Source organism: Hyperolius riggenbachi, chromosome 10, assembly GCF_040937935.1.
Source record: "Hyperolius riggenbachi isolate aHypRig1 chromosome 10, aHypRig1.pri, whole genome shotgun sequence".
NCBI lineage: Eukaryota > Metazoa > Chordata > Amphibia > Anura > Hyperoliidae > Hyperolius > Hyperolius riggenbachi.
The window spans coordinates 195,466,430-195,491,803 of record NC_090655.1 but is presented as its reverse complement, the minus strand read 5'-3'; the positions used below and the strand labels follow the sequence as shown (position 1 = coordinate 195,491,803).

The 25,374-nt window shown below is 45.3% G+C and overlaps 1 protein-coding gene across 1 annotated transcript in view; it reads right to left on the bottom strand.

The window, feature by feature from the left end:
- ZDHHC5 (zinc finger DHHC-type palmitoyltransferase 5) overlaps positions 1-25,096 on the bottom strand; it is a 92,010-nt gene extending 66,914 nt beyond the window's left edge. The window contains exons 1-2 of the mRNA XM_068255545.1: positions 24,927-25,096; positions 5,444-5,937 (exon numbers count right to left, since the gene is read on the bottom strand). Of these exons, the coding sequence (XP_068111646.1) occupies positions 5,444-5,547 (104 nt within the window). The 5' untranslated portion in view covers positions 5,548-5,937; positions 24,927-25,096. The remainder of the gene's footprint in view (positions 1-5,443; positions 5,938-24,926) is intronic.
- Between the last annotated feature and the right edge of the window lie 278 nt (positions 25,097-25,374).

The window sequence follows — 25,374 nt, the reverse complement described above, 5'->3', positions numbered from 1 at the left end:
CTGCAAACTGGGACAGAATTAAAAGGACAGATGGGGTGTCAGACAGACACAGAACGGTCTGCAGATACAGTGACAGGCATGAAATGAAACAGGTAAGAGAGAGCAGAAAAACACCATCTGTAATAAATTCATATTTATAACCTAAAACCAAGCAACCACTATAAACCCCTTCATTAGGGATCTACAGACAAAATCTACTGAAGTAAAAAAAACTGATCCCAACCTCAGTGATGAGATCTGATCTACAAGCTCTGGCCTAGCTTTGCCATCTCCGCTGATTTTATTTTTTTCAGTGATTTTGCAGTACAAACAAAGCTGCACGAGTTAGACTCCATGTCACTTTAGGGTAGAATAATGCTTTAAAGTGGAACTAAACTCAGCACATCAGCTCTGCTCTAAATGATAAGCTACAGCATGATAACCTTTAGGGCAAAATATTTATTTGTTACAAGTTATAGAAATCCTAAAAAAACAAATAAAACTAAAGTGGTAACTTCCTGCGCATTCCTGGAAGCACAGAAAGGGTTAACCTTCAGTGTTTACCTATCATCACAGAACCACAGCACAGCTCAGGCACAACTCACAGCCCTGATTCACACTTGCGGATAACAGGTAATTAGACAGGCTGATCTCCCTAAACATATACAGAGCAAATTTATTAGCAAAGATTTGTTTTCATTGTGTGCTGTGCAAGAGTTTGGGTCCCCTTTAATAACTGTAGATACTTTCCTTGTGCTCATATACAGTACAGCATTTAACTTATTTGTCTATCATGCACATCTCTTCATACATGGAAAGGAAAAACAAACAAAGAAAAGAAAAAAACAACTTTTCATCTTTATCTTTTAGTCTGCAGTCAACTATGATTTTCTAGCCATGACAAATGATTAACCTTCCTGGCGGTAAGCCCGAGCTGCGCTCGGGCTATGCCGCGCAGGAAGATATCTCAGCCCCTGGTGGGGCGATTTTCTTCATTTAAAATGCTGTACGCGCAGCTAGCACTTTGCTAGCTGCGCGTACAGCTTGATCGCCGCCGCTCTGCGGCGATCGCCCGCACGCAGCGGCGCAAGAGGGCCCCCGCCAAAGCCCTGCGCTGCCCGGACCAATGAGTTCTGGGCAGCGCTATGGGCTGGATCGGAGGCGTCTGACGTCAGGACGTCGGCTAACATCCATGACGTCATTCCGATCGTCGCCGTGGCGACAGGAGAAGCCAAACAGCGGAACGCGTTATATACGTGTTCCCCTGTTTGCTATTGATGCCGGCAACGATCGCACTAGAGGGACACATGCGCCCTCTAGTGGTGTTTCATGTAGCTACCACTCTGGTAGCTTTACATGAAACAAAAAAAAAAAATTTAAAAAAAAAAAGGATTTTTGCCTTTTTGGCAAAAACAATTAACCGCCAGGAGGGTGTTAAAGATACATTTACTTGCAGCCAGGACAGCAGCACATTGCTTGGTGAATGGCACACCCCATTTCACATAGTTATTCACGTGCAAAATCACGAAGCCACCAGTTTCATTTAGTTTCAAATTCGCCTAAGCTACCTCATATAGCAACTTTTCACACGTCTTCCTTATGGGGAGTCAAATTACATAAATACAAGATATATAGTAAACTAGAAGTAAAATACAAGAAACAATACAAGATATCAACTCCTGCACAGCTCCTGCTGATGAAGCAATCCTCAGAGGTCGTCACTAGGGGAAGCCGCATGGGATGAGAGGTCTGTTGATCACTGCTGGAACTGTGAATTAGGTGAGTTGTGCTGCTGCTAATTCTATTTACACACGGGGAGCGGAGGAGACGTGGGCAGGAGGATAGAAGGAGGCGCACAAAGGCTACACAGGGAGACCAAGGAGGACAGATCGGGACAGAAGGGGACAAAGGAGGACACATGGGGGAGCAAAGGAGGACACAATTGGGGAAGAACATCTTTAAGATGCCCCTGGACCATGGATGCACCAGGTTTAGTATGTTTTTCCCCTCTAAAACTAAGTGCGTCTTATAGTCTGGAGCGTCTTATAGCCCGAAAAATACAGCAGAATTCCACCAAGTGTCACTGGACTTGGAACTGACTAGGGATAAACTTTGTAGTTTGCATAATATTTTCATACTTCAAAACCTCTGAATAGTGATAATCTTTAGTCTACATTCAGTCTAAAATGTGTGTAGACGTGCTAAATGAAGCTTGGCTGGGATTGCCTTCTGTGGCCATCTCAGACAAGAATGGAGCGTATACAGGTGTCCACTGTTCTTGTTTAACGATTCAGAAAGCCAAATCTTTAGAGGCCAAGAGATGAAGTAATGTAAAGCTTTGACACTTACCTTGGGCTTCCTCCTTCCCCATTAACACATCTAAGTCCCACGCCATCCTCCCGCAGTCTGCCATTCAGCCGCGGGGAGCCCCGGTCACAGGCTCAGTCAATGACAGCCTGGATCTACTGTGCACGTGCAGACCTCCCGCGCATGTGCAGTAGACCCAGACTGACGTCACAGAGCCTGTTACCGGGGGCTCACCATGGCTGAACGGCAGACCGCACAAGGACAGCGTGGGACATAGACATGTTTATGAGGCGGGTGGAAGGCCCGGGTAAGTACCAAAGCTTTACATTACTTCATCTCGGAGTTATTTTAAACAACCCCCGAATGCATAGCTTCCCTACAGACTCCGGCTGCCAAAAGCCACTCTGATGTGCACCTTGTCATCATCCCTTCTCCCCTTACCGTGGAAAGTAATCATTCTGCAATAGCAAAGTGAGGCAGCTATATCCCCAGGAGCCCGAGGGAAAGCTTGTACTGTGTCTGCACAGGAGAGCAGATAGGTAAATATTGCCACACGTTGTTCCGGGGCTGTCAGCGCTGGATCCCCTGAGGCTAAAGAGGTAGAGGAAGCCTCATTAGGATGCAGAGGCTTCCCCCTCTCAAGGTAAGGGTCACCCAGGGGCACTTTTTTCCTTACAGGATTACTTTAAGTAGAGAACCAATATGGTCGTGGGCCACTGTCATTTAAAGGATAACTGAAGTGAGAAGAATATGGAGGCTGCCATATTTATTTCCTGTTAAACAATACCAGTTGCCTGGCAGCCCTGCTAATCTATTTGGCTGCAGTAGTGTCTGAATAACTTCAGAAACAAGCATGCCGCTTATCTTGGCAGATCTGACAAGGTCAGAAAGCCTGATATGCTGAATGCTTGTTCATGGTTAAAAGTATTAGAGGCAGAGGATCAGCAGGGTAGCCAAGCAACTTATATTGCGTAAAAGGAAATAAATATGGCAGCCTCCATATCCCTCTCGCTTTAGCTGCCCTTAAAAAGTCCAGCATAATGGATTATTAATTGTGTACCCGAGTTCAGCCCTTAAGAGAGGGAAGCCTCAGGATCCTATTGAGGCTTACCTCACTATTCCCTGGTCCTGGGTTGTTGAGTGCGATCCCCTGGAAGATTAGCGACATCGGGCCGCACAGCTCCTATTCCTGGTTCAAGTGCGCGCAAAAGCCAACTGAGCCGCGGGCTCCTTGCTACTGCACAGGCAGGCTTGCGTGGCCATTGCATGCATTTTAACCAAGAAGAGGAGCAGCGCGGCCCCGCCGCCAGCCCCGGTCTAACGCGGCATCTCATCCACCTGCAGCTACAGGGCCGTGCACGTGCCCACTTCCGCACGCATCATCAGAAGCTTACTGTGCAGGCGTAATACGCAGTAAGCTCTCGATGACGCGAGTAAGTCTTTTTAGAGAAATAATTGCCCGGTGCCGGAAGATGTGTGATCGGAGGAGGGACGGCACGGGACATGACAGCAGGGGGCTGATAGATATACAGGGGGCTGACAGATGCCCCAGGTAAGTGTCAGATTTTATTTTCACCCCCCCCCCCCCCCCCAGAGAACCCCTTTAAGAGCTCACAGAAGAAGTTCTTTTAGTTGCTGACTGTTATTTTGACAGCTATAGAACTCTTAACCGTAATATGAAGGATCAACTAAAATATCCATTCAAAGTATATTCGCTCAGTTTATCCTTCTACTACATAGATTTGGTAATATTGTACACAAAGATTGCATCATTTGTGGGCGCCTTAATATCTGGCACAAATGACGCAATTCCCAATCAGATTGAGGGGTCAAATCGATACTTTCCTGCATGTCTTAACTGCTCCTGATCGAGGACGTGATCCATTTTCAGATCACTATTGCACAAAATCGACCCAGTTATTGATCAGGAACAGAATGGACATGCCGGAAATGAACAATTCAATGTGCAGATCTGATGGGGAACAGCACTGTTTGTACTAGGCATTAGGGTGCATACACACCCAATTTTGATTGGACAATATGAACAGATTGTGTAGGTAAGCACTCATACTACATGGAAGATTTACATTTGGCCAATCAAAATTGGATGTGTATACATACTTTTAAAGGGAACCAGTATGCTGTGCCTCTTATACTTGAAGTCGCTGGCCCAGAATGAGCATGCAGATCAGATACTTTGACTCTGGTCTGACTCATGCTTGGTGCAGGTGTGTAACAAACAACTAAAGCCAAAAGATCATGACTGGCATCGTTTATAATGGGATGATGATGGAAGCCTCCGTATTCCTCTCACTTTGGGCTCCCTTTAAGCCTTGTTCACACGTACAAGGCATGTCACCCAACAGGGACCAAACTTGAACCCTCTGCAACATTGCAGGGCATAGGCCGTCTAGATGGGTTGCTAGTCTGCAGGCTAGTGAAGCATTCTGTTGCTATGGGGGGGGGGGGGGGGGGTAGGAAAGCCACGCGTGAGGAACGCGTCACAATGGGAGGGGTGAGTGGGGAAAACAAAACTCTAGGCCAACACTCGGCCAAATCAGTCTACCAGGCGAGATTTGGCACTATGGACACGCTAGATTCTCAGCAGACATTATATCGGCTGCCTTGGCCGGGTTTCATCTAGCATGTGTACACAGCATTAGTAAAGAACCTAATTGGCCATGCGCTTCCTAATGCAAATGAGCCTTAAATAAATTACTAAGCGTGTCATGAAATAACTTAGCTTAGAGTGAAACATTGTGTGCAATAAGTTCACTATAGCATATGACAACTGTATAGTCTTTGTGGCCAAAGTCATGACACAGCTCTGTAGGAGGTTACCAGGTAACAAACATACAGAAAAAATCTGAAAACTATCTTTTCAATTTTTTACAAGAAATGAGCAATTACACCACAAGTGTCTGTACGTTTATTCATTAAAATCCACTACTCCAATCATTAGGCACTATTAGGGAAAAACAGTTAAAAAGCCTACTTGTGGAATAATTTACCCTAACATTGAGGAAGATGCCCAGTCAGTTAAACGATAAAGAAAAATGGAACAGACAGAACAACCTTATTGGTCAGGGATAACCATTAAAACAACTTAAGAGTGATCCTGGTGCCCAGATTGTACACACTGGCCTGTGAGACTTACGTGAAAGTGAAGAAGAGTGTCGTTGAGCCCACCAGGAAGACAGTTGCTGCGGTCACAGGGATATACTTGCTGGGTTTGAAAGATTTGACAGTTCCTGCAGGCATCGTGGAGATGGGAAAAGGAACCTAGGGGGTACAGCATATCCCCAAGCAGCACTTTCAGGCAATGAGAGAAATGTATAAAAAAGGACTTTGTGATGAAATGTGGGAGACAGGCAGCTCTATGTTAGCTATGAAATAAGTCCTCACATGATAAATCAAAGGGGCTTGAAGGCAGCTGCTAATAATTCGGGGGGCTGTTGAGGGTGAAAAGCCTCCCCTCCTCCAAATCTCCAGAGCGAGGGGAGCATACAATATCATACAGCTCTTTGCCCCCTCCCCTTATTAGTCCATCTCCCTCCTTGCGCAAATCCTCTGGTAATCCATGTGGCTGAAGACACTGGGGCGGGGGTTACGGCCGTGGGCTGGAGCTGCACTCCTGGATTAATTCACAACCTATGAAAAAACAAGATCACAACAGTCACAACGTGGAAGAGCATGCAATAAAAACAGCAAAGCACAAAACTGAAATGACACACACATTTCATAGCTGCAGGTATAAAAAAAAAAAAAAAAAAAAAAAAAAAAAAAAAAAGGGAAATGCGAGTTTCTACTATTTACACAGCCCGATTTGATCCACACTTTACTACATTACAGGCAACTATAAAAGGCAAAATATCTTTCTGCAGTTTCCTACAACACTACATCTGAAAAGCGCTTTTTCCCTCTAGGACCCGAAACCCAATATCCTTATGTAAAACTAGGGATGCAGTCAGATTCAAAAAATAAGATAATATACTGATTTCCGGTATTCTGAATCAAAATTCAAGTACGTAGTTGCAGACACTGAAAGGACATTTCAAGATGTTTTGCTCTAGTTTAGTGTAGCAAGCGCAAGTTGCAGGAGCGATGTGTGCATTGGAAATCTTCAATAAGGGTCCACAGGATACTGGCGTGGGATAATTTCCGAGGATATTGGTGTGGAATTATTAAAGGGAAGTATTTATAGTTGATTAAGATTAAAATCTCTCTCAGTGCATTTATATTTCATTTTTTTTTAACTCTTTGTGGAAATGGGTAAGTGGTGACAGCATCAGGTTTCCCCTTAATAAAAGGCGATTCCCAAATGCCACTATGAACCACCCCTGCCCCCCTCTCCGCCCAAATAAAGGCTTAGGGCGGCGGTATTGACTTCAACGTAAAAGACGGATATTCTGCGAAATGTCATTTTACTGAATGCTCCTCCTCCAGCACGAGTGTGGCAGTGCTACACCTGCGTGACCACTAGTGGCATCAGCTTACTGCGCTGGCACAGCCGTACTGCAGGAGTACGCGCTTGGCAACGGGGGACTGGAGGACAGTGTGGGAAGCCTCTATAGGATCCACAGGTTTCCCTCTTCAGGGTTCTCCCCAGAAATGTTTTGTAGTCGGGTGGCATGAAAAAGTAGCTGGGTGGAGCGGGACCTGGGAAATCTGGTACTGGAGAGTATTAAACTATACAAACTGTGGAAACAAATAGGGGCCCGGTGCCTGCTGTGAAATAGGCACTGTCACAAGAGCCCCACTGGCCGTGAACACGCAAAACCGTCCGATCCGATTCTAGCACACAGATTGAGAGCTATGGACGCAATCTGCGTAGAATTGGCGGAGTTTGAGCGTCACGACGCAGTAGGGAGCCTGTGAGGTTACGAAAATACACTTTTACTCCAACCCAGGGGTAGATTTGCCACCATCTCTGTTTTCTATCAGCCCAGAGATAACTGCTAACTGGCTATAGACCTGTGAAACAAACAACCGGTTAAAACTGTGCAATTCCTATCTATCTATCTATCAAAACAGTAGCGTCCCTTCGGAAGTTTAGGTCTCGTCTGTGTATACTGAATAGAAGGTTTTACTGAGAGGTAAAGACCTTTTAAAAAGCCTTTATTTGTTACAATATAAATAATTAATATATACAGACAATCGTGAACAATTAAACGATGAGAGACAGTGATAACACAGTACATAAAAGAAAAAGGGATAAAAAGAACGAATACTTATGATTCTGTGGAAAGTCCGTTCGGGAAAAGACAAAGTTCCTTTGTTGCAGTTAGTTCGCAATATGGCCGAACCACATGGCCGTTGCTCCGCCTGCAAGATGGCCACTGCTATTTCCCCAAGCAGTGGCAGTCTTTTCGGTATGATGGAAAGTGGGGGAATTGGCTGGGAGTCCTCATGCAATCAGTTTTGAGCACTGACATTTCTGGGCGGAGTCTCAAGCTCAGCCCAGGGGCGTGTCAGGCAGTGAGTTCTCAGGGGAGGAACTTCCAACCATCCACAAAATATGTCCAATTTCATATCCCGCCGGGGTTTTGTCGCACATGCAAACCGATTTCATATTCAGATTGGGCTGAGAATACACGTTCATAGGACATCAAACTTGCAATATTTGGGGCGCACGGGGACCCCATTATTCATATCTCAGCCCCTGCTCGGGTTACCTGGCTATGTCTAGTATCACCATATTCTACAGAATTAGGGAAACAAAATTACGTAATTTTCATATTCCTCCTATGGATGGTATTTGCAAAATGTGACAAGTTATCAACACCATGCATTCCATATTCAGTCTAGTCGGTGCCGTCAAGACTGGGAGGAATGTAGGTGTCAATAGACCTCATGCTGTGCTAGCTTCCCCTGTTGAATAGACTCTGTTGGTATTTCAGCTCTGCCCAATTAGCACATTAGTGTCACCAGAGCTTTTCCGGGAGCCTTAAAAGGATTTCTTGCTAAACCAGGTTGCTTTAGCCATATGCTAACGCAGGCCCATTCAGCCCTCATGGCAAAAAGGGGGGGAAGGCAGGAAGGAAAAACTTCTATTTAAAAATAAAGAATGTCAGTTTTCCGATCACGGTTGCGATCGGACAATCGGCCGCGAATCCTCGGACGACTGGGCGTCGCCCGGCGTCACAGGCACTAATAACTTTTGGGGATGAGGGGGGGGGGGGGGGGGGGGGCTTACTGAAGGTGCTGGGGGGGGGGGGTGGATGGAGAGACAGAAGGTTACTGGGTGGTGGCTGGGAAGGAGGGAGGAGTTACTGAGGGTGCTAAGGGGTGCAGAGGGCCAGGTCTGCATGATGCAGGCGAGTGAGAAGACAGTGATATACTTACGGTATCCTGTCTGGTGGGGCAGGGCTAAACGTGGAGCAGCATCTCCATCCTTTCCCTTTTCTGTCATGCGGTTCTGAAAAATCACAGCACATGGCTGTGGGCCCAATTTGAGAGCGGAGCTAAATGTCTGCACCCAATGTAAAGGCCGGCCCGAATGCGCACCCGGTCCTCTCTGCCTGCGTCTTCCCACACTGTAGTACCCCCTACCACCCCTATTAGGTACTCACTGCTGCTGTTCCCTGACATGGTTGCCACGGTGAGCACACCAGCCTGCTTGTCTGCCCTAATGCTCTTCACAGCCTTCTCAGATATACCCTAATGAGTGCAGATGCCCCCCAAGTGGCCATAACACCCCCCCCTTCCCCCCGCAAAGGAAAGGGTCCCTAACCTATTGGGAATTTCATCCAAGTACGAAGATATTCCACACTGCACACCAGGAAAGGGGAGCATAGCAGGGAGCGCCCACTTAAAGGGGGGGGTTGAACTGCAAATAGAAAACTCTTGTACCTATTGCCAGGCACAAGAATAGTTAGCATAAGATATTTCCCCCATTTTCATTTTTAAAATAGATAGATTTATACATTATGCTTTACCCTGAGGTGCCAGTATTACGGATGGAGGTGTTGAACTGCAGAAAGCCAGCATCAGGTTAATGGTCATTCCTCGCTGCCTAGATCTGGACCAGGGCATCACTGAGCTCCTGGACAGTCTAAGGTGTAACTTGGAGGCATTGGATAGGTTGAGACATAGGGCCATATGCAAATCCCTCTTTCACCCGAGTCTTCTCCTAGGTGATATTTTCACAATTTGCACAACCAACAGTAAGCAAACAAATACTCAAAATAATTTTGACAGTACTTCACCTACTTTTTGTACTTTTTCCATTGTTAAGTACTAAAAAGTTATTTTAAATAGAAGATGAAAAATTATCTCCTAGGAGAAAACTAGTGAATTGCATAAGGCCCATATTGTTTCAGATGTGTTCGATTTTATTTTAGGTCAGGTAAACGTGAGGGCCAGTCAATGTTATCAATCCCTTTTTTTGGGGTACTTGCGTATTATCCCGTCTGGAAAGTTTGGCAGCTTTTTGTTAAAGTTCCGTTTGCTCTCCCAGGAAGATCTGACCATTTTTGGGAATCTGAAAGTCCCGGCTTTCTGTTGCACCGGGTTCCGAGTCGGTATGATGCTCTATTCCTAAGTTATGGGGTTTTGGAGGAGGGGTGTCCCCTGAACTCAGATGCAGAAAGTGCAATTGCAGAAGTACGAGACGAACCCAACATGATGATAAGCAGCACGCCAGGTAGGTCGTCTTCTTCCTTCGCAGCATAAATCTGTGTCTTCAAAACTTATGTCAAGTGCCCTGGGTCTCATTATAGATGAAGGAGAAGCACAGCTATGCACCCTCGTCTCCGCTCTGTCTTACTGGCATGGGTAGGAGACTCAATCCCACTGTGCTCTCTGCAGCAAAGTGTAGGGGACACCCCCCCCCCCCCCCACTTGGAAATGAGGCATCGCATTGACTCGGGACCCAGTGCAAAGGAAAGCGGGACTTTCAGCTTTCCAAAAATGGTTAGATCTGGCTAGGGGATCAAACAGAACTTTAACAAAAAGCTGCCAAACTTACCAGATGTGATAATAATACGCAAGTAACTTTTTTTTAAATCCAGGAACTATCTGCATACTCTTGCCATGAGGAGGCTGGACATCGTTGTGCACCAGGAGGAACTCAGGACTAGGGATGATCAATGATATGCAAATACTTTGGAGTTTATGCAAATGTATGTATTGGGCCAATCAATTTAAACCTGGGTGGGACTTGATTGGTCCATTTTCAAGATGCATATATTTGCATAAAAGTTTACATACATTTGCATAAACTCCTAAGTATTTGCATACGATTGATCATCCCTACTAAGGAACTAATGCACCATCATGGCACATGACAGTGAGTCCAAGGATTTCATCCTGATGCGCAATGACAGGCAAAGTACTGTTGTCTAGCTTATAGATGTCTGTGCATCCCTTCATCATCAAAACGGTCACGCTGAACAATGTTAAAAGTAGCATAACATTCTCCAGACTCCTTCAGACCCTTTCCCATCTGTCACATGCTCAGGGTGAGCCTGCTCGTCTGTGAATAGCACAAGGTGCCAGCCACACACCTGTCAATTATAGGATTCTATTGCAAATCAAGCTCTGCTGACCGGGCAATGGGCCCATTAAAACATGTCAGGCTTTAAGAACACCTTTAAAAGAAGTCTGTTTCTGATTGTTTGGTCAGAGACATTCACACCAGTGGCCTGCTGGATGTCATAATATAGGGCTCTGACAGTGCTCATCCTGTTTCTCCTTGGTCAAAGGAGCAGATATCAATCCTCAGGGCTGTGGAGTTGGAGTCAAAGCAATGTTTGGGTACCTGGAGTTTTGAGTCGGTGGTTAGATAAACTGAGGAGTCGGATGATTTTTGTACCCACTCCATAGCCCTGCAAGGGCTGTGGAGTCGGGGAACCGGAGCAATGTTTGGGTACCTGGAGTCGGAGGTTTCATAAACTGTAGAGTTGGATGATTTGTGTACCGACTCCACAGCCCTGGTCCTGCTGGCAATGGCATGTACAGATGTACTATCCTGAAGGAGTTGAACTACCTGTGCAACCTCTACAGGGTTCAGGTACTTCCACAAAACTATGAGGGAAAAATGCAAGTGGCCTCCACCTATGAGTCCATTCCTCTTTTGGTGGATGTCTCATTACTGCCACTTTGGTACACCAGCTACTTTCATTAATACCAAAGCAGCTCAAACTGATTAACAATCATTTGTCCTAGTTATCTGACCATATCAATATCCAAGAAGTTTCACTGACTTGAGCAGTTTACAAGCTATAACAACCTGACAGAAGGAAACTGAGTTTACCTTTGCACTGTGTTTCACTGGTCACCAGTACCAACTAAGACCTCTTTTGTTACACGGTTGTTTATTTTAGATTTTTGGCAACACCACAATAAAGCACCCAATCCGTTTGTGAAGCCCTGAGCCCGTCAATACCTTGCACAAGCTCTCCGCTTGAAGTTAACTCCTCAGGCCATAAAGAAAAATAAAAAAACAAAACACCACATTATGACCCCTTGAGTTATGACACAAGCAATAAAGGGAAGACTGCTAGGCAAATGATAACACAACCGCATAAAATACAGATGGGTTATCTATCTTGCTAGCTTACCAAGTTAAACTGCCAGAAACCTTGGCCCAAGCATGAGGACGAAAAAGGCTCAGCAGCTTTGCATCAGCACTGGAGGCCAGAAGATTTGCAGAGGGGACTTCACACTTCCCCACATCAACTTGTCCACGTTGACATTCTGAACATACACTTGGCAGATTATAAAAATCTTTCACCACTTCAGGACCAAAGGTTTATGCTGGGCACACACGGCTCGTTTTTGCCGCTCGATTCCGCAGTCAATTCTCTTCCGCTCGTTTTTCTTACCTTTTTCTATTCACTGCAATCCGGAATCGACCGGCGAAACGATTGCGCAAAAGATTGGATGTCGGAAATTATCAATCGAGTCATCTTTCTGGCTCAAAAACGAGTCGTGTATGCCCAGCACTACACTCCCCTAGTGACCAGGCCATTTTTTACAATTTAGTGCTCTGCAGCTAATAAATAATTAATACCTCACTGCAGAGCCATACAACTTAGTACACATGTGAACCCCCCCCCCTTCTTTTCTTCCCACCAACAAACCTTTCTGTTGGTGGGCTCTGATCGCTGGTGCCATGTTTTCTTTTATTTTTATTAACTTGTATTTTTTTTTAAATAAAAATATTAATTTTTATATTTATTTATTCTTCCCCCCTGCCAGCCAATCACGGTGATCCTCTCTCATAGCTATGAACCTATGAGACTGGATCGCGATCTAAGCCTGTCTGGGGTACAGCCAAGTGACACGGTTGACCCCAGTACAGCGCTGCAGTAGATCGCATCGCTGTACAATGTAAACAGACAGCGATTTCGCCATCTAACAGTCACCTTAACAGCCAAAAAAAAAATAAAAAAAGGCTCACATATCTCCAGTCCCCAATGAACTCTGCTGCTCATCTTGCACACTAGGCTGCGGTATACCGCGGATTGATTGTGCATGGTAATCTTTTTTTTTACTGGCTTTGGGCTGTAATCCGCATAACGGCGCACTACAGAGGTGCAGGGGTGGACATACTGCGGACAACAGCAAAAAGCCCATACAGTAGAGTATAATAGTTTATAGTAGTAAAGTAACAGTTTAAATCAGGCCTGAAATCAGAATGTCCTCTCTGCTCTAAAAGATCCACAACAGCATAACCACCTTTAAACAAAAAAACTGTATTTGTTGCAGCTGAGCAGAGCCATATCTCTGCCATGCACTGATGAGGACCAAAAGTCTGAAACAGGCTGTCAGCATGTGGTGTTGATGTGGCTCTGTAAGATTTAAAGCTATATGCTTGCTATACACCAGAAGTTCTGGATGCAAGCCTGGCTTAAGGAGCATAAAGAGATATTTTGCATATTCAGTAGCGGTGCATTAAGGGTAAACCACAGATGTTCAATTGAAGCTGAATTATTGCAAGTACCTCCTGTTTTAAGAAGGCAAATCACACCATGCAATGCTTTTTAGTAGGAGGGTTATTTGGTCTCTTTTAGTCCCCTATATATTCCTAGTGGTTTTAGAGGTTGGTTCCGCCATTAGCGGAAATCGCAAATGTGTTTTGCCGCAATTCTTAAGCGATCACGGTACAGTGCTTAACAAAGCGCTGATCGCAATCGTGAGGATGTCCAGTGATTTTACTGCGCTAATCGCGGTAAAAATCACCTGCACAAAACAGTAGCGCTAACGTTTTGCTACTTTATAGTGAAAACGGGCCCTAATGCTGGATACACACGATGCGTTTTTTCAATCGATTTTCCATTCGATCGATTTCCGGGTTGGTTCTGTTATCTTTTATTTCCATTCACTTCTATGAGAAAAAACGATCAAAAATAAGATCGGACATGTCGGAAATTATCTATTGAACCATCTATCTAACACAAAATTGTATGGTGTGTACCTAGCATTAGAGGACATGTCACTCTTGACAGATTGCCTAACAGTAAATTTATGGACAGAGAAAGTGATTTGTGCCCCCTTTGTGAGTTCAGTAACTTCTTAATTAAAGAGGAGCTGTCAGCCATACTATCTCAGAAAAAAAAAAAAACATATACAGTTGTGTTCAAAATTATTCAAAATTGAAATTGAGTGTTTTGGCCAGTTTGACATTGATTTTGATCATTTCAGTCATCTTGTTTACAATTAAATCAAAGAGGCACTTGTAAGTTAGACAAATATAACAACATTTATAATGAAATAACCACAAATGTCTTTTCTGTGCTCACATCATAATTAGTTGTATTCAACCCCCAAATGACATTCATTTTTAGTACTTAGTACAACATCCTTTTCCAGCTTTTAAACGTGAAGCATAGCTTGACACAAGTGTCTTGCAGCGATCCACGGGTATCTTAGCCCATTCTTCATGGGCAAAAGCCTCAAGTTCAGTCACATTCTTAGGCGTACGCGCTGCAACTGTATTCATTAAGTCCCACCAGAGGATCTCAATCGGATTTAAGTCTGGTGACTACGATGGCCACTCCAAAATGTTCCAGCCTTTAATCTGCAACCATGCTCTAGTGGACTTGGAGGCATGCTTGGGATCATTGTCCTGTTGAAAGGTCCAACGTCTCCCAAGCCTCAGGTTTGTGACGGACTGCATCACATTTTCATCCAATATCTCCTCGTACTGAAGAGAATTCATGGTACCTTGCACACCCCTGTACCTGCAGAAGCAAAACAGCCCCAAAGAACCAAACAGTTCTAATTTTGTTTCATCAGTCCACAGAACACTATCCCCAAACTTTTGTGGTTTGTCCACATGACTTTTGGCATACTGCAGTCGACTCTTTATTCTTTGGAGACAGCAAGGGGGGGCGCCTTGGAGTTCTGGCATGGAGGCCTTCATTACGCAGTGTGCGCCTTATTGCCTGAGCTGAAACTTCAGTACCCGCATCTGACAAATCTTTTTTCTGTTCCTCAGCAGTCACAAGGGGACTTTTCTCCACTTTGCGCTTCAGGTAGCGCACAGCAATCGAAGTCAGCATCTTCTTTCCGCCACGACCGGTAGCGTTTCAACAGTGCCCTTTGCCTTGAATTTGCGAATTATGCTTCCTATGGTGTCTCTTGGTATGCAGGGCTGTAGAGTCTGTACAAAAATCCACCGACTCAGACTCCGACTCCTCAGTTTAGGATTCCACCGACTTCGACTCCTCTAATTTGCATATTAAAATCTTGATGATTGAAAGTATGTAACATGAAATTCATCTCTTAACTGCCAACGCATAGGAATGTTAAAAGACAACTGAAGTGAGAAGGATATGGAGACTGCCATATTTATTCCCTTTAGTCATAGACTAAAACTAGTCCTTGGTAAGAGTACTTGTAAAAGGTACAGACCGGAACAAAGAACATCTATCAGGCCATAGGCAATGTAACTGTGGGTACATGTAAGAGTGATGTGCAGGTACTCTGCAGGGGAATGAGGAGATTCTTCCTCTATTACACATTCTTCATGCACAATCTGAACCAGGTTTATGGGTGATAGACAACACCTCTGTGTTCAATGTGCACAACATTCTCAGTGGATTCCCTGCAGCTCTGTGGGGAGTGCATATGTAGAGTATAGTACTACTGTGTAACAAAGTAAACCTGAGAGTTTTATACATACCTGGGGCTTCCTCCAGCCCCCTTCAGGCTAATCAGTCCCTCGCTGTCCTCCTCCGCCACCTGGATCTTCTGGGGAATCCGGAAGCGGCCGCTCATAAGGTAACATGAGTGGCGGCCGCTGGGGGGGGGGCAAGATGAAAGACCCGCCGCGGCCCAGCTGAAAACTGCCAACGAACCGGCAGTGGGCCGCGGCCCGGTGGTTGGGGACCCCTGCTGTACAGTATTACAAAAACAAGTGATGTCATTTTAGTTGCATTTGGTTCTTTAAGAAGTCCTTGTAAAATTTAATTCTGAACACAATTACAAATGTACACTAAATTCCCTAAAACCCTTTACAGCAGTGGGGGTTGAATAATTTTGTACACAACTGTAAGTAGAAAAATACTTGATCTGCTTACATAACACTGTTTTAGTTTTGATTTTAGTGATTTTTCTACAGTAAGAAAAAAAGAAAAGAAAAAAAAAAAAAAAAAAAAAAGAAAATCCTTCTAACCATTTCCCATTTTAACGGTGGCTATTTTGAAGCCGATACTGATGTAATTTCCTCCCTTACTCTCCTCTGCCTGATTTGCCCGCCCTTCACTATAAAAAGTGCATCGTCTCAGCATGAGAAATATTGGCCAGAGAGGAACAGAGGTGTGGGAAGGGAAAACAGGAGGGAAAGAGGCTTCAGCCAATCAGTCTGCATTAAGTCTGAAGGGAAATAGAAAAGCAAAAAAGGACAACCCAACATGCCCTGCAACTTCCTTTTTGTGTACCAAATTGTGTGTGTACCAAATAAAAGTCAGGTAAACTGGGGAATGATCATTTATCAACAAGAAAAGTAATAGTGAGTTTAGCTTTTGAATTGCCTGATTAGCATCCTTATTACTTGTTTACTAGATAAAAAACAATTGATTTTTGATTTTATGTCAGACAGTTACACTTTAAGGTCAAGTCTAACTCCTTAGTCTAATGCTTACCAGGGCTGTGGATTTTGTACAAAATTAACTCAAGGTACCAAAAATTGCTTCGACTCCTCGACTCCGACTCCACAGCCCCAGTATAATGCATCTATCTTTGTCTAGGGTAGGCCTGAACAATTTTAGGAAAAAATTGAATTGAGTGATTTCTGTCCGAAATCAGGGTTTCAATTTGATTCACGATTTTCTTCAAATCAAGCTTTGCTCCCCCTCTATGTCTCTCTGCCCCCCTCTCTTTGTGCCCCCTTTGTCTCTCTCTGTTCCCTGTCTCTCTCTTTGTGCCCCCTTTGTCTCTCTCTGTTCCCTGTGTCTCTCTTTGTGCCCCCTTTGCCTGTGTCTCTCTTTGCCCCCTCTGTGTCTCTCTCTGTGCTTGCTCTGTCTCCCTCTGTGCCCCCATGCTGCAGCAGTACTGGACATACCTTCCAGCACTAGTCCAGCGATGCCCATCTATCCACTTCTCCTCCTGCAGGCTCAGATACACGGCATACTTCCTGTATGTCACATGACATACAGGAAGTATGCCGTGCATATGAGCCGATAGAGGACAGATGGCGTTGGACTCGTGAGGAAGGTATGTCCAACGTTGCCGATGCTGCATGCGACAAGATTTGGGGGACGTTTGAAGCTGCTTCTCTAAACTTTCCCCGTGCAGAAATGACGTAACTGCAGAAATTGCCACTTTGACAATTCTAGAATTGTGATCTTGCTGATCGCGATTTCGGTTTAAATTCAATTTACCTTTCAGGCCTAGTCTAGGGCCAGTTTTAGGATGTTTTAGGATGCAGGAGGAAACCCAGAGACATGGGGAGAACATACAAACTCCTTGCAGGTAGTGCCCTGGTTGGGATTCCAACTGGGGGTCAAGAGATTTATTTACCGCAATTCCCCTCCACTGCGGCTCACCAGGACCCTCGTCTTTCTTTGCATTTGTGCCCCACCATGTCAAAGCGTGGCTGCATGGAGGAAAAAGCCATGTAGGAGCGTCTCCAGGCTACTGTGCAGGCGGTACTTGCACCTACGGAGTGCTGCTCCACACACACATGGACTGAAGTCCGGTCGTAAGAAAATGTTTTCAGAGGGTCCCAGCAAAGGAACAACAAAGATGAGTAGGCAGATGGGAGAAGCAGCTGAATTATCCACAGACTTCCCTCTACTGGTCAAAGTATCTATTTTTTCTCACAGTTACATCTTAAAAAAAAACATTTTTTCTACTCCATTTGAAATATTTTTTTAAATAAACGCATTAAATTTTATAAAATTTGTACTCAAAACAAGGTTCCTCGATTTGTTTCTTCACTAGTATGTAAATTAGCGTTAGGCTTAGACAGTGTTAGGTTACCATATCTAGGCTTAGCTAACGGAAGGTCAGAGTACGTGAGGAGGTGGCTGGTAGGCTTGTATAGTGGTAGGTTAATGTTAGGAGTAGAGGAACAGTTAGGCCTCTTTTACATTATTAGCTAAAAAACTAATGCGTTTTAACTTTCCATAGCAGTGCATTGTGAAAAAGCTTTAAGTTAAAATGTGAAGAGCCATAGGAAAACATGGAAAATACCCTGCACAACAGTTGTTATAACTGACAGCAACTGATGTAGTGTAGAGCAGGGGTCCCCAACCACCGGGCCGCGGCCCACTGCCGGTCCGTGGGCAGTTGCCAGCTCGGCCGCGGCGGGTCTGGCCTCTCGCCCCTCCTCCCCCCGCGGCCGCCGCTCCTGTCATCTTATGAGCTGGCGGCCGCTTCCTGTCACTGATTCCGCGTAGCTGCTGTCCTCCGTATAGCATCTCCTATTACAGCAGCGCTTCCTGTGCGGCTGCTGTAAGGAGGGAAGGAGGCGGGGCGGCGGCTTCCTGTAGCGGCGTTCGCCGTTACCATGGGAACCGCTGCCCGCCTCCTTCCCTCCTTACAGCAGCCGTGCGACGCGCTGCTGTAAATAGAAGATGCTGTACGGAGGAGAGCGGCTACGGGTATCTGTGACAGGAAGCGGCCGCCAGCTCATAAGGTAACAGGAGCGGCGGCCGCGGGGGGGAGGGTGGCCTACACTGGGGCACATGGGGCACTATACTGGGGCACATGGGGCGCTACACTGGGGCACATGGGGCACTATTCTAGCTATACTGGGGCACTATTCTAGCTATACTGGGGCACATGGGGCACTATTTTAGCTATACTGGGGCACATGGGGCACTATTCTAACTATACTGGGGCACTATTCTAGCTATACTGGGGCACATGGGGCACTATTCTAGCTATACTGGGCACTATACTAGCTATCCTGGGGCACTATACTAGCTATCCTGGGGCACTATACTAGCTATCCTGGGGCACTATACTAGCTATCCTGGGGCACTATACTAGCTATCCTGGGGCACTATACTAGCTATCCTGGGGCACTATTCTAGCTATACTGGGGCACTATACTAGCTATACTGGGGCACTATACTAGCTATACTGGGGCACTATACTAGCTATACTGGGGCACACTGGGCACTATATTAGCTATACTGGGTCTCTATACTAGCTCCCTATACTGGGGCAACTGTGCTTGCTGTGCCGCCGCGAATATCCCGAACCCGAAAATTTTGGACGGTTACCGGTCCCTGGGCCGAAAAAGGTTGGGGACCCCTGGTGTAGAGGGACCATTATGCCCCATTTACACTTAATCCGTTGGTGCACTTTTTTTTTTTCTTCTCCATAGCAGTGCATTATGAAAAATCTTTCAGTTAAAATGTGTATAGTGTGAACTGAGCCATTGGGAAACATGGGCATGACTTTGAAAATCAGTTGTCCTTTCAGTTATAACTGAGAGCAACTAATTAAGTGTAAATGGGGCCTTAGGGTCGAATCAGTTGCTCTCAATTCTAACTGAAATTCAGTTTCCAACTGATTTTCAAAGTAATGCCCATGTTTTCATGTGGCTCAGTTCCCACTAGATGTGTTCTAACAGAAAACTTTATCACAACGCACTGCTATGGAAAGTTAAAACGCAGTTTTTCAGTGTATAGTGAAAAAATAATATTTTACCTTTACTGTAATGCACACATTTAATAGTAACACACTGCATGCAGTATGCAACACATTGTACTGCACTGTGAACATTACATAGATGATGCATTGCGGTAAGCCGTGTTACAAAGTGGCCATCACACCGCACTGCTGTGAATTGGGCTTAAAGGGACTGAGCACCTCTCGTGAGCATGCCTTTAACCAATTGAGGACCGTGGGCTTTACCCCCCTTAAGGACCAGGCACTTTTTTTCCATTCAGACCACTGCAGCTTTCACAGTTTATTGCTCGCTCATACAACCTACCACCTAAATGAATTTGGCTCCTTTTCTTGTCACTAAGAAAGCTTTCTTTTGGTGCTATTTGATTGCTGCTGCGATTTTTACTTTTTATTATATTCATCAAAAAAGACATGAATTTTGTCAAAAAAATGTTTTTTTTTAACTTTCTGTGCTGACATTTTTCAAATAAAGTAAAATTTCTGTATACATGCAGCACGAAAAATGTGGACAAACATGTTTTTGATAAAAAAAAAAAAAAAACCATTAAGCCTATATTTATTGGTTTGGGTAAAAGTTATAGCGTTTACAAACTATGGTGCAAAAAGTGAATTTTCCCATTTTCCAGCATCCCTGACTTTTCTGACCACCTGACATGTTTCATGAGGGGCTAGAATTCCAGGATAGTATAAATACCCCCCAAATGACCCCATTTTGGAAAGAAGACATCCCAAAGTATTCACTGAGAGGCATAGTGAGTTCATAGAAGATATTATTTTTTTGTCACAAGTAAGCGGAAAATGACACTTTGTGAAAAAACAAACAATTAAAATCAATTTCCGCTAACTTGCGACAAAAAAATTCATTTTTTTTGTCGCAAGTTAGAAGAAATGGAAACTTTTTTTTTTTTTTGTCACAAAGTTTCCATTTCTTCTAACTTGCGACAAAAAAAAAATGAAATCTGCCACGGACTCACCATGCCCCTCTCTGAATACCTTGAAGTGTCTACTTTCCAAAATGGGGTCATTTGTGGGGTGTGTTTACTGTCCTGACATTTTGGGGGGTGCTAAATTGTAAGCACCCCTGTAAAGCCTAAAGGTGCTCATTGGACTTTGGGCCCCTTAGCGCAGTTAGGCTGCAAAAAAGTGCCACACGTGGTATTGCCGTACTCGGGAGAAGTAGTTTAATGTGTTTTGGGGTGTATTTTTACACATACCCATGCTGGGTGGGAGAAATATCTCTGTAAATGACAATTGTTTGATTTTTTTTTTTTACACACAATTGTCCATTTACAGAGAAATTTCTCCCACTCAGCATGGGTATGTGTAAAAATACACCCCATAACACATTATACTACTTCTCCTGAGTACGGCGATACCACGTGTGGCACTTTTTTGCACCCTAACTGCGCTAAGGGGCCCAAAGTCTAATGAGTACCTTTAGGATTTCACAGGTCATTTTTGTTTCAAGACTACTCCTCACGGTTTAGGGCCCCTAAAATGCCAGGGCAGTATAGGAACCCCACTAATGACCCCATTTTAGAAAGAAGACACCCCAAGGTATTCCGTTAGGAGTATGGCGAGTTCATATAAGATTTTATTTTTTGTCGCAAGTTAGCGGAAATTGATTTTAATTGGTTTTTTTCACAAAGTGTCATTTTCCGCTAATTTGTGACAAAAAATAAAATCTTCTATGAACTCACCATACTCCTAACGGAATACCTTTGGGTGTCTTCTTTCTAGAATGGGGTCATTTGTGGGGTTCCTATACTGCCCTGGCATTTTAGGGGCCCTAAACCGTGAGGAGTAGTCTTGAAACCAAATGTCGCAAAATGACCTGTGAAATCCTAAAGGTACTCATTGGACTTTGGGCCCCTTAGCGTACTTAGGGTGTAAAAAAGTGCCACAAATGTGGTACCGCCGTACTCAGGAGAAGTAGTATAATGTGTTTTGGGGTGTATTTCTACACATACCCATGCTGGGTGGGAAAAATATCTCTGTAAATGACAATTGTTTGTTTGTTTGTTTTTTGTTTTTTTACACACAATTGTCCATTTACAGAGAGATTTCTCCCAACCAGCATGGGTATGTGTAAAAATACACCCCAAAACACATTATACTACTTTTCCAGAGTACGGCGGTACCACATGTGTGACACTTTTTTGCAGCCTAGGTGTGCTAAGGGGCCCAACTTCCTATTCACAGGTCATTTTGAGGCATTTGTTTTCTAGACTACTCCTCACGATTTAGGGCCCCTAAAATGCCAGGGCAGTATAGGAACCCCACTAATGACCCCATTTTAGAAAGAAGACACCCCAAGGTATTCCGTTAGGAGTATGGCGAGTTCATAGAAGATTTTATTTTTTGTCACAAGTTAGTGAAAAATGACACTTTGTGAAAAAAAAAACAATAAAAATCAATTTCCGCTAACTTTTGACAAAAAATAAAATCTTCTATGAACTTGTCATACACCTAACAGAATACCTTGGGGTGTCTTTTTTTCTAAAATGGGGTCACTTGTGGAGTTCCTATACCGCCCTGGCATTTTACGGGCCCAAAACCGTGAGTAGTCTGGAAACCAAATGTCTCAAAATGACTGTTCAGGGGTATAAGCATCTGCAAATTTTGATGACAGGTGGTCTATGAGGGGGTGAATTTTGTGGAACCGGTCATAAGCAGGGTGGCCTTTTAGATGACAGGTTGTATTGGGCCTGATCTGATGGATAGGAGTGCTTGGGGGGGGTAGGGGGGGGGTGAAAGGAGGTAATTGATGGGTGTCTCAGGGGGTGGTTAGAGGGGAAAATAGATGCAATTATGCACTGGGGAGGTGATCAGAAGGGGGTCTGAGGGGGATCTGAGGGTTTGGCCGAGTGATCAGGAGCCCACACGGGGCAAATTAGGGCCTGATCTGATGGGTAGGTGTGCTAGGGGGTGACAGGAGGTGATTGATGGGTGTCTCAAGGTGTGATTAGAGGGGGGAAATAGATGCAAGCAATGCACTGGCGAGGTGATCAGGGCTGGGGTCTGAGGGCGTTCTGAGGGCGTGTGATTGAGTGCCCTAGGGGCAGATAGGGGTCTAATCTGATAGGTAGCAGTGACAGGGGGTGATTGATGGGTAATTAATGGGTGTTTAGGGTAGAGAACAGATGTAAACACTGCACTTGGGAGGTGATCGGACGTCGGATCTGCGGGCGATCTATTGGTGTGGGTGATCAGATTGCCCGCAAGGGGCAGGTTAGGGGATGATTGATGGGTGGCAGTGACAGGAGGTGATTGATAAGTGGCAGTGACAGGGGGTGATTGATGGGTGATTGACAGGTGATCAGTGGGTTATTACAGGGAAGAACAGATGTAAATATTGCACTGGCGAATTGATAAGGGGGGGTCTGAGGGCAATCTGAGCGTGTAGGCGGGTGATTGGGTGCCCGCAAGGGGCAGATTAGGGTCTGATCTGATGGGTAACAGTGACAGGTGGTGATAGGGGGTGATTGATGGGTAATTAGTGGGTGTTTAGGGTAGAGAACAGATGTAAACACTGCACTTGGGAGGTGATCTGACGTCGGATCTGCGGGCGATCTATTGGTGTGGGTGGGTGATCAGATTGCCCGCAAGGGGCAGGTTAGGGGCTGATTGATGGGTGGCAGTGACAGGGGGTGATTGATGGATTGATGGGTGATTGACAGGTGATCAGGGGGATAGATGCATACAGTACACAGGGGGGGGGGGGGGGGTCTGGGGAGAATCTGAGGGGTGGGGTGATCAGGAGGGAGCAGGGGGCAGTTTAGGGAATAAAAAAAAAATAGCGTTGACAGATAGTGACAGGGAGTGATTGATTAGTGATTAGGGGGGGTGATTGGGTGCAAACTGTGGTCTGGGGTCTGAGGGGTGCTGTGGGCGATCAGGGGGCAGGGGGGGGGGGGGAAATCAGTGTGCTTGAGTGCAGACTAGGGTGGCTGCAGCCTGCCCTGGTGGTCCCTCGGACACTGGGACCACCAGGGCAGGAGGCAGCCTGTATAATACACTTTGTATACATTACAAAGTGTATTATACACTTTGTATGCAGCGATCCGGGTGCTAGTAACCCGCCGGCGCTTCCGAACGGCCGGCGGGTTACAGCGCGAGGGGGCGGAGCCAGTCCCCGGCAGAGGATCGCATCACGGATGAAGCGATCGCTCCGCCCATGCCCCTACAAGGACCGCCGCCTCTGGGCATGAGCTGGTCCTTGCGGGATCCACTTTCTGGCCGCCCCTGTGCAGTGGGCGGTCGGTAAGTGGTTAAGACAGACGACTTCCAACAAAGTCGTGCTATGACCCCTCTGGAGGAGCCTCTTGCAATGGCCATGCATGTCACTTCTTCTTCTTCTTGCTTCATTCAGTGATGCACTTCCCTAACAGAGAAGATGAGGGTGACCCGGAAGTTATAACATAGCCAGGATGGCAGACGCGATTTTTAAATTGAAATCAAACGAAAACTATTTGGTGTAGAATGGCGATCCAGGCATCAAATGAAAGAGGATAGCAACCTACAGAATGGTATGCAACTTTAAGTACTTTGCAGTTCTGGTCGGAGTCTTAAAGGCATACCCATGGGAGATGCTCGGAGTCCCTTTAAGAGGAAGGTAAGGTAAAGCGATAAAGGGCCTAATAGTGAAATATTGGCAGCATTGCCCATATTCAACCAGCATCCAAATTTCCCTGGCGCCTTTTATGTACTGCAAAGGTATATAGGTCTGAGCTCCCTACTTCAGTGGTGATGACAGATTTCAGCTGATCAACGACTCTTTAGAAACAAACTAGATAATTCTGATTTCAATGCAAATATTACAGAAATATTATAATTTCTGTAAAATTTGCATTCAAGCCAGAATGATCTTGTTCATTTCTAAAGGGACGTTGGTAGAGAAAACCTGGGCCAATTGAAACAGTTAGTAAGCCCAATTTCAAAGTGCGCACAATTTGCAAGCAAGGCAAAATTATTAGTATCTTACTGACAATTTCTAGTTCTTTTCATAGTCTAAAGGACAATTTTGGGGGAGCACCAATGTAACTTAACAGTGCATTCTTTGGGGAACATGGGGGAAAAAACAGGACTGCTCTGTGGAATCCCTCACAAACACATGGAGAACACACAAAAAATCCACACAAACTTTGTACAGGGTTAAGATTCAGTAGTAAACAAAAGTTAATCTTCTCCTAAATCTAAATTAACATTGTGCAACGACAAACTCCAATCATTTCAACAAATCTCAGGAATAAAAAAAAAACAGGTAAGATGTTATATAGAAAGGAGAATATATATATAGAGGGAGAGAGACACACACTGCTGTACTGCATATATACACTGCTATGTGCAGCGAGGAGCTGGCTGCAGTGCACACCAGTGATTCAGGGCAAGCATGAAATGGATGACATATAGGATGACATATGTGTGCACAATAACACTGGAGGCCAGCAGGAAGCTGGGAGGTGAGCTGTGCAGACAGCAGTGTGTGATGGTGTCAGTGCCCCCCTCATTGTGTATCTCCACAGCGCCCCTCCCTCTCCTCTCACCTGCCTCCAGCTACAGGGCGGCTTCCCCGCGAGCTGCTGCTATAAATCCCGATCACTCGCGCCTCCCCACTTCCCCCGGCCTCGCTCTCCGGTTCATTCCGCTTACACCGGTACGGACTCGGTCCTGTAGGAGACTCTCGTGACGTAACCGGAAGTCAGCGCATACGCCCATAGCGCCTGCTTGCGTCTCGCCGCCGCGTCAGCGGTCACGTGTGGCGCCGGGCATCGTCATGACGACCAGGGCCTACTAGGCCTGGGAAAACCTAACCTGGGACAGATCTCAGCACAGAGAAAAGGGAAAATAGCCTCAAAATCGTGACTGATGAAAGGCTGGTGCACACTAGGGTGCTTTTTAGCAGCGTTTTCAGGGCTTTCAGCAAAGCATTGCAAGGCTGAGTTCACACCAGGGTGCTTTTTGCCCGCGATTAGCGCTTTGCTGATTAATGGC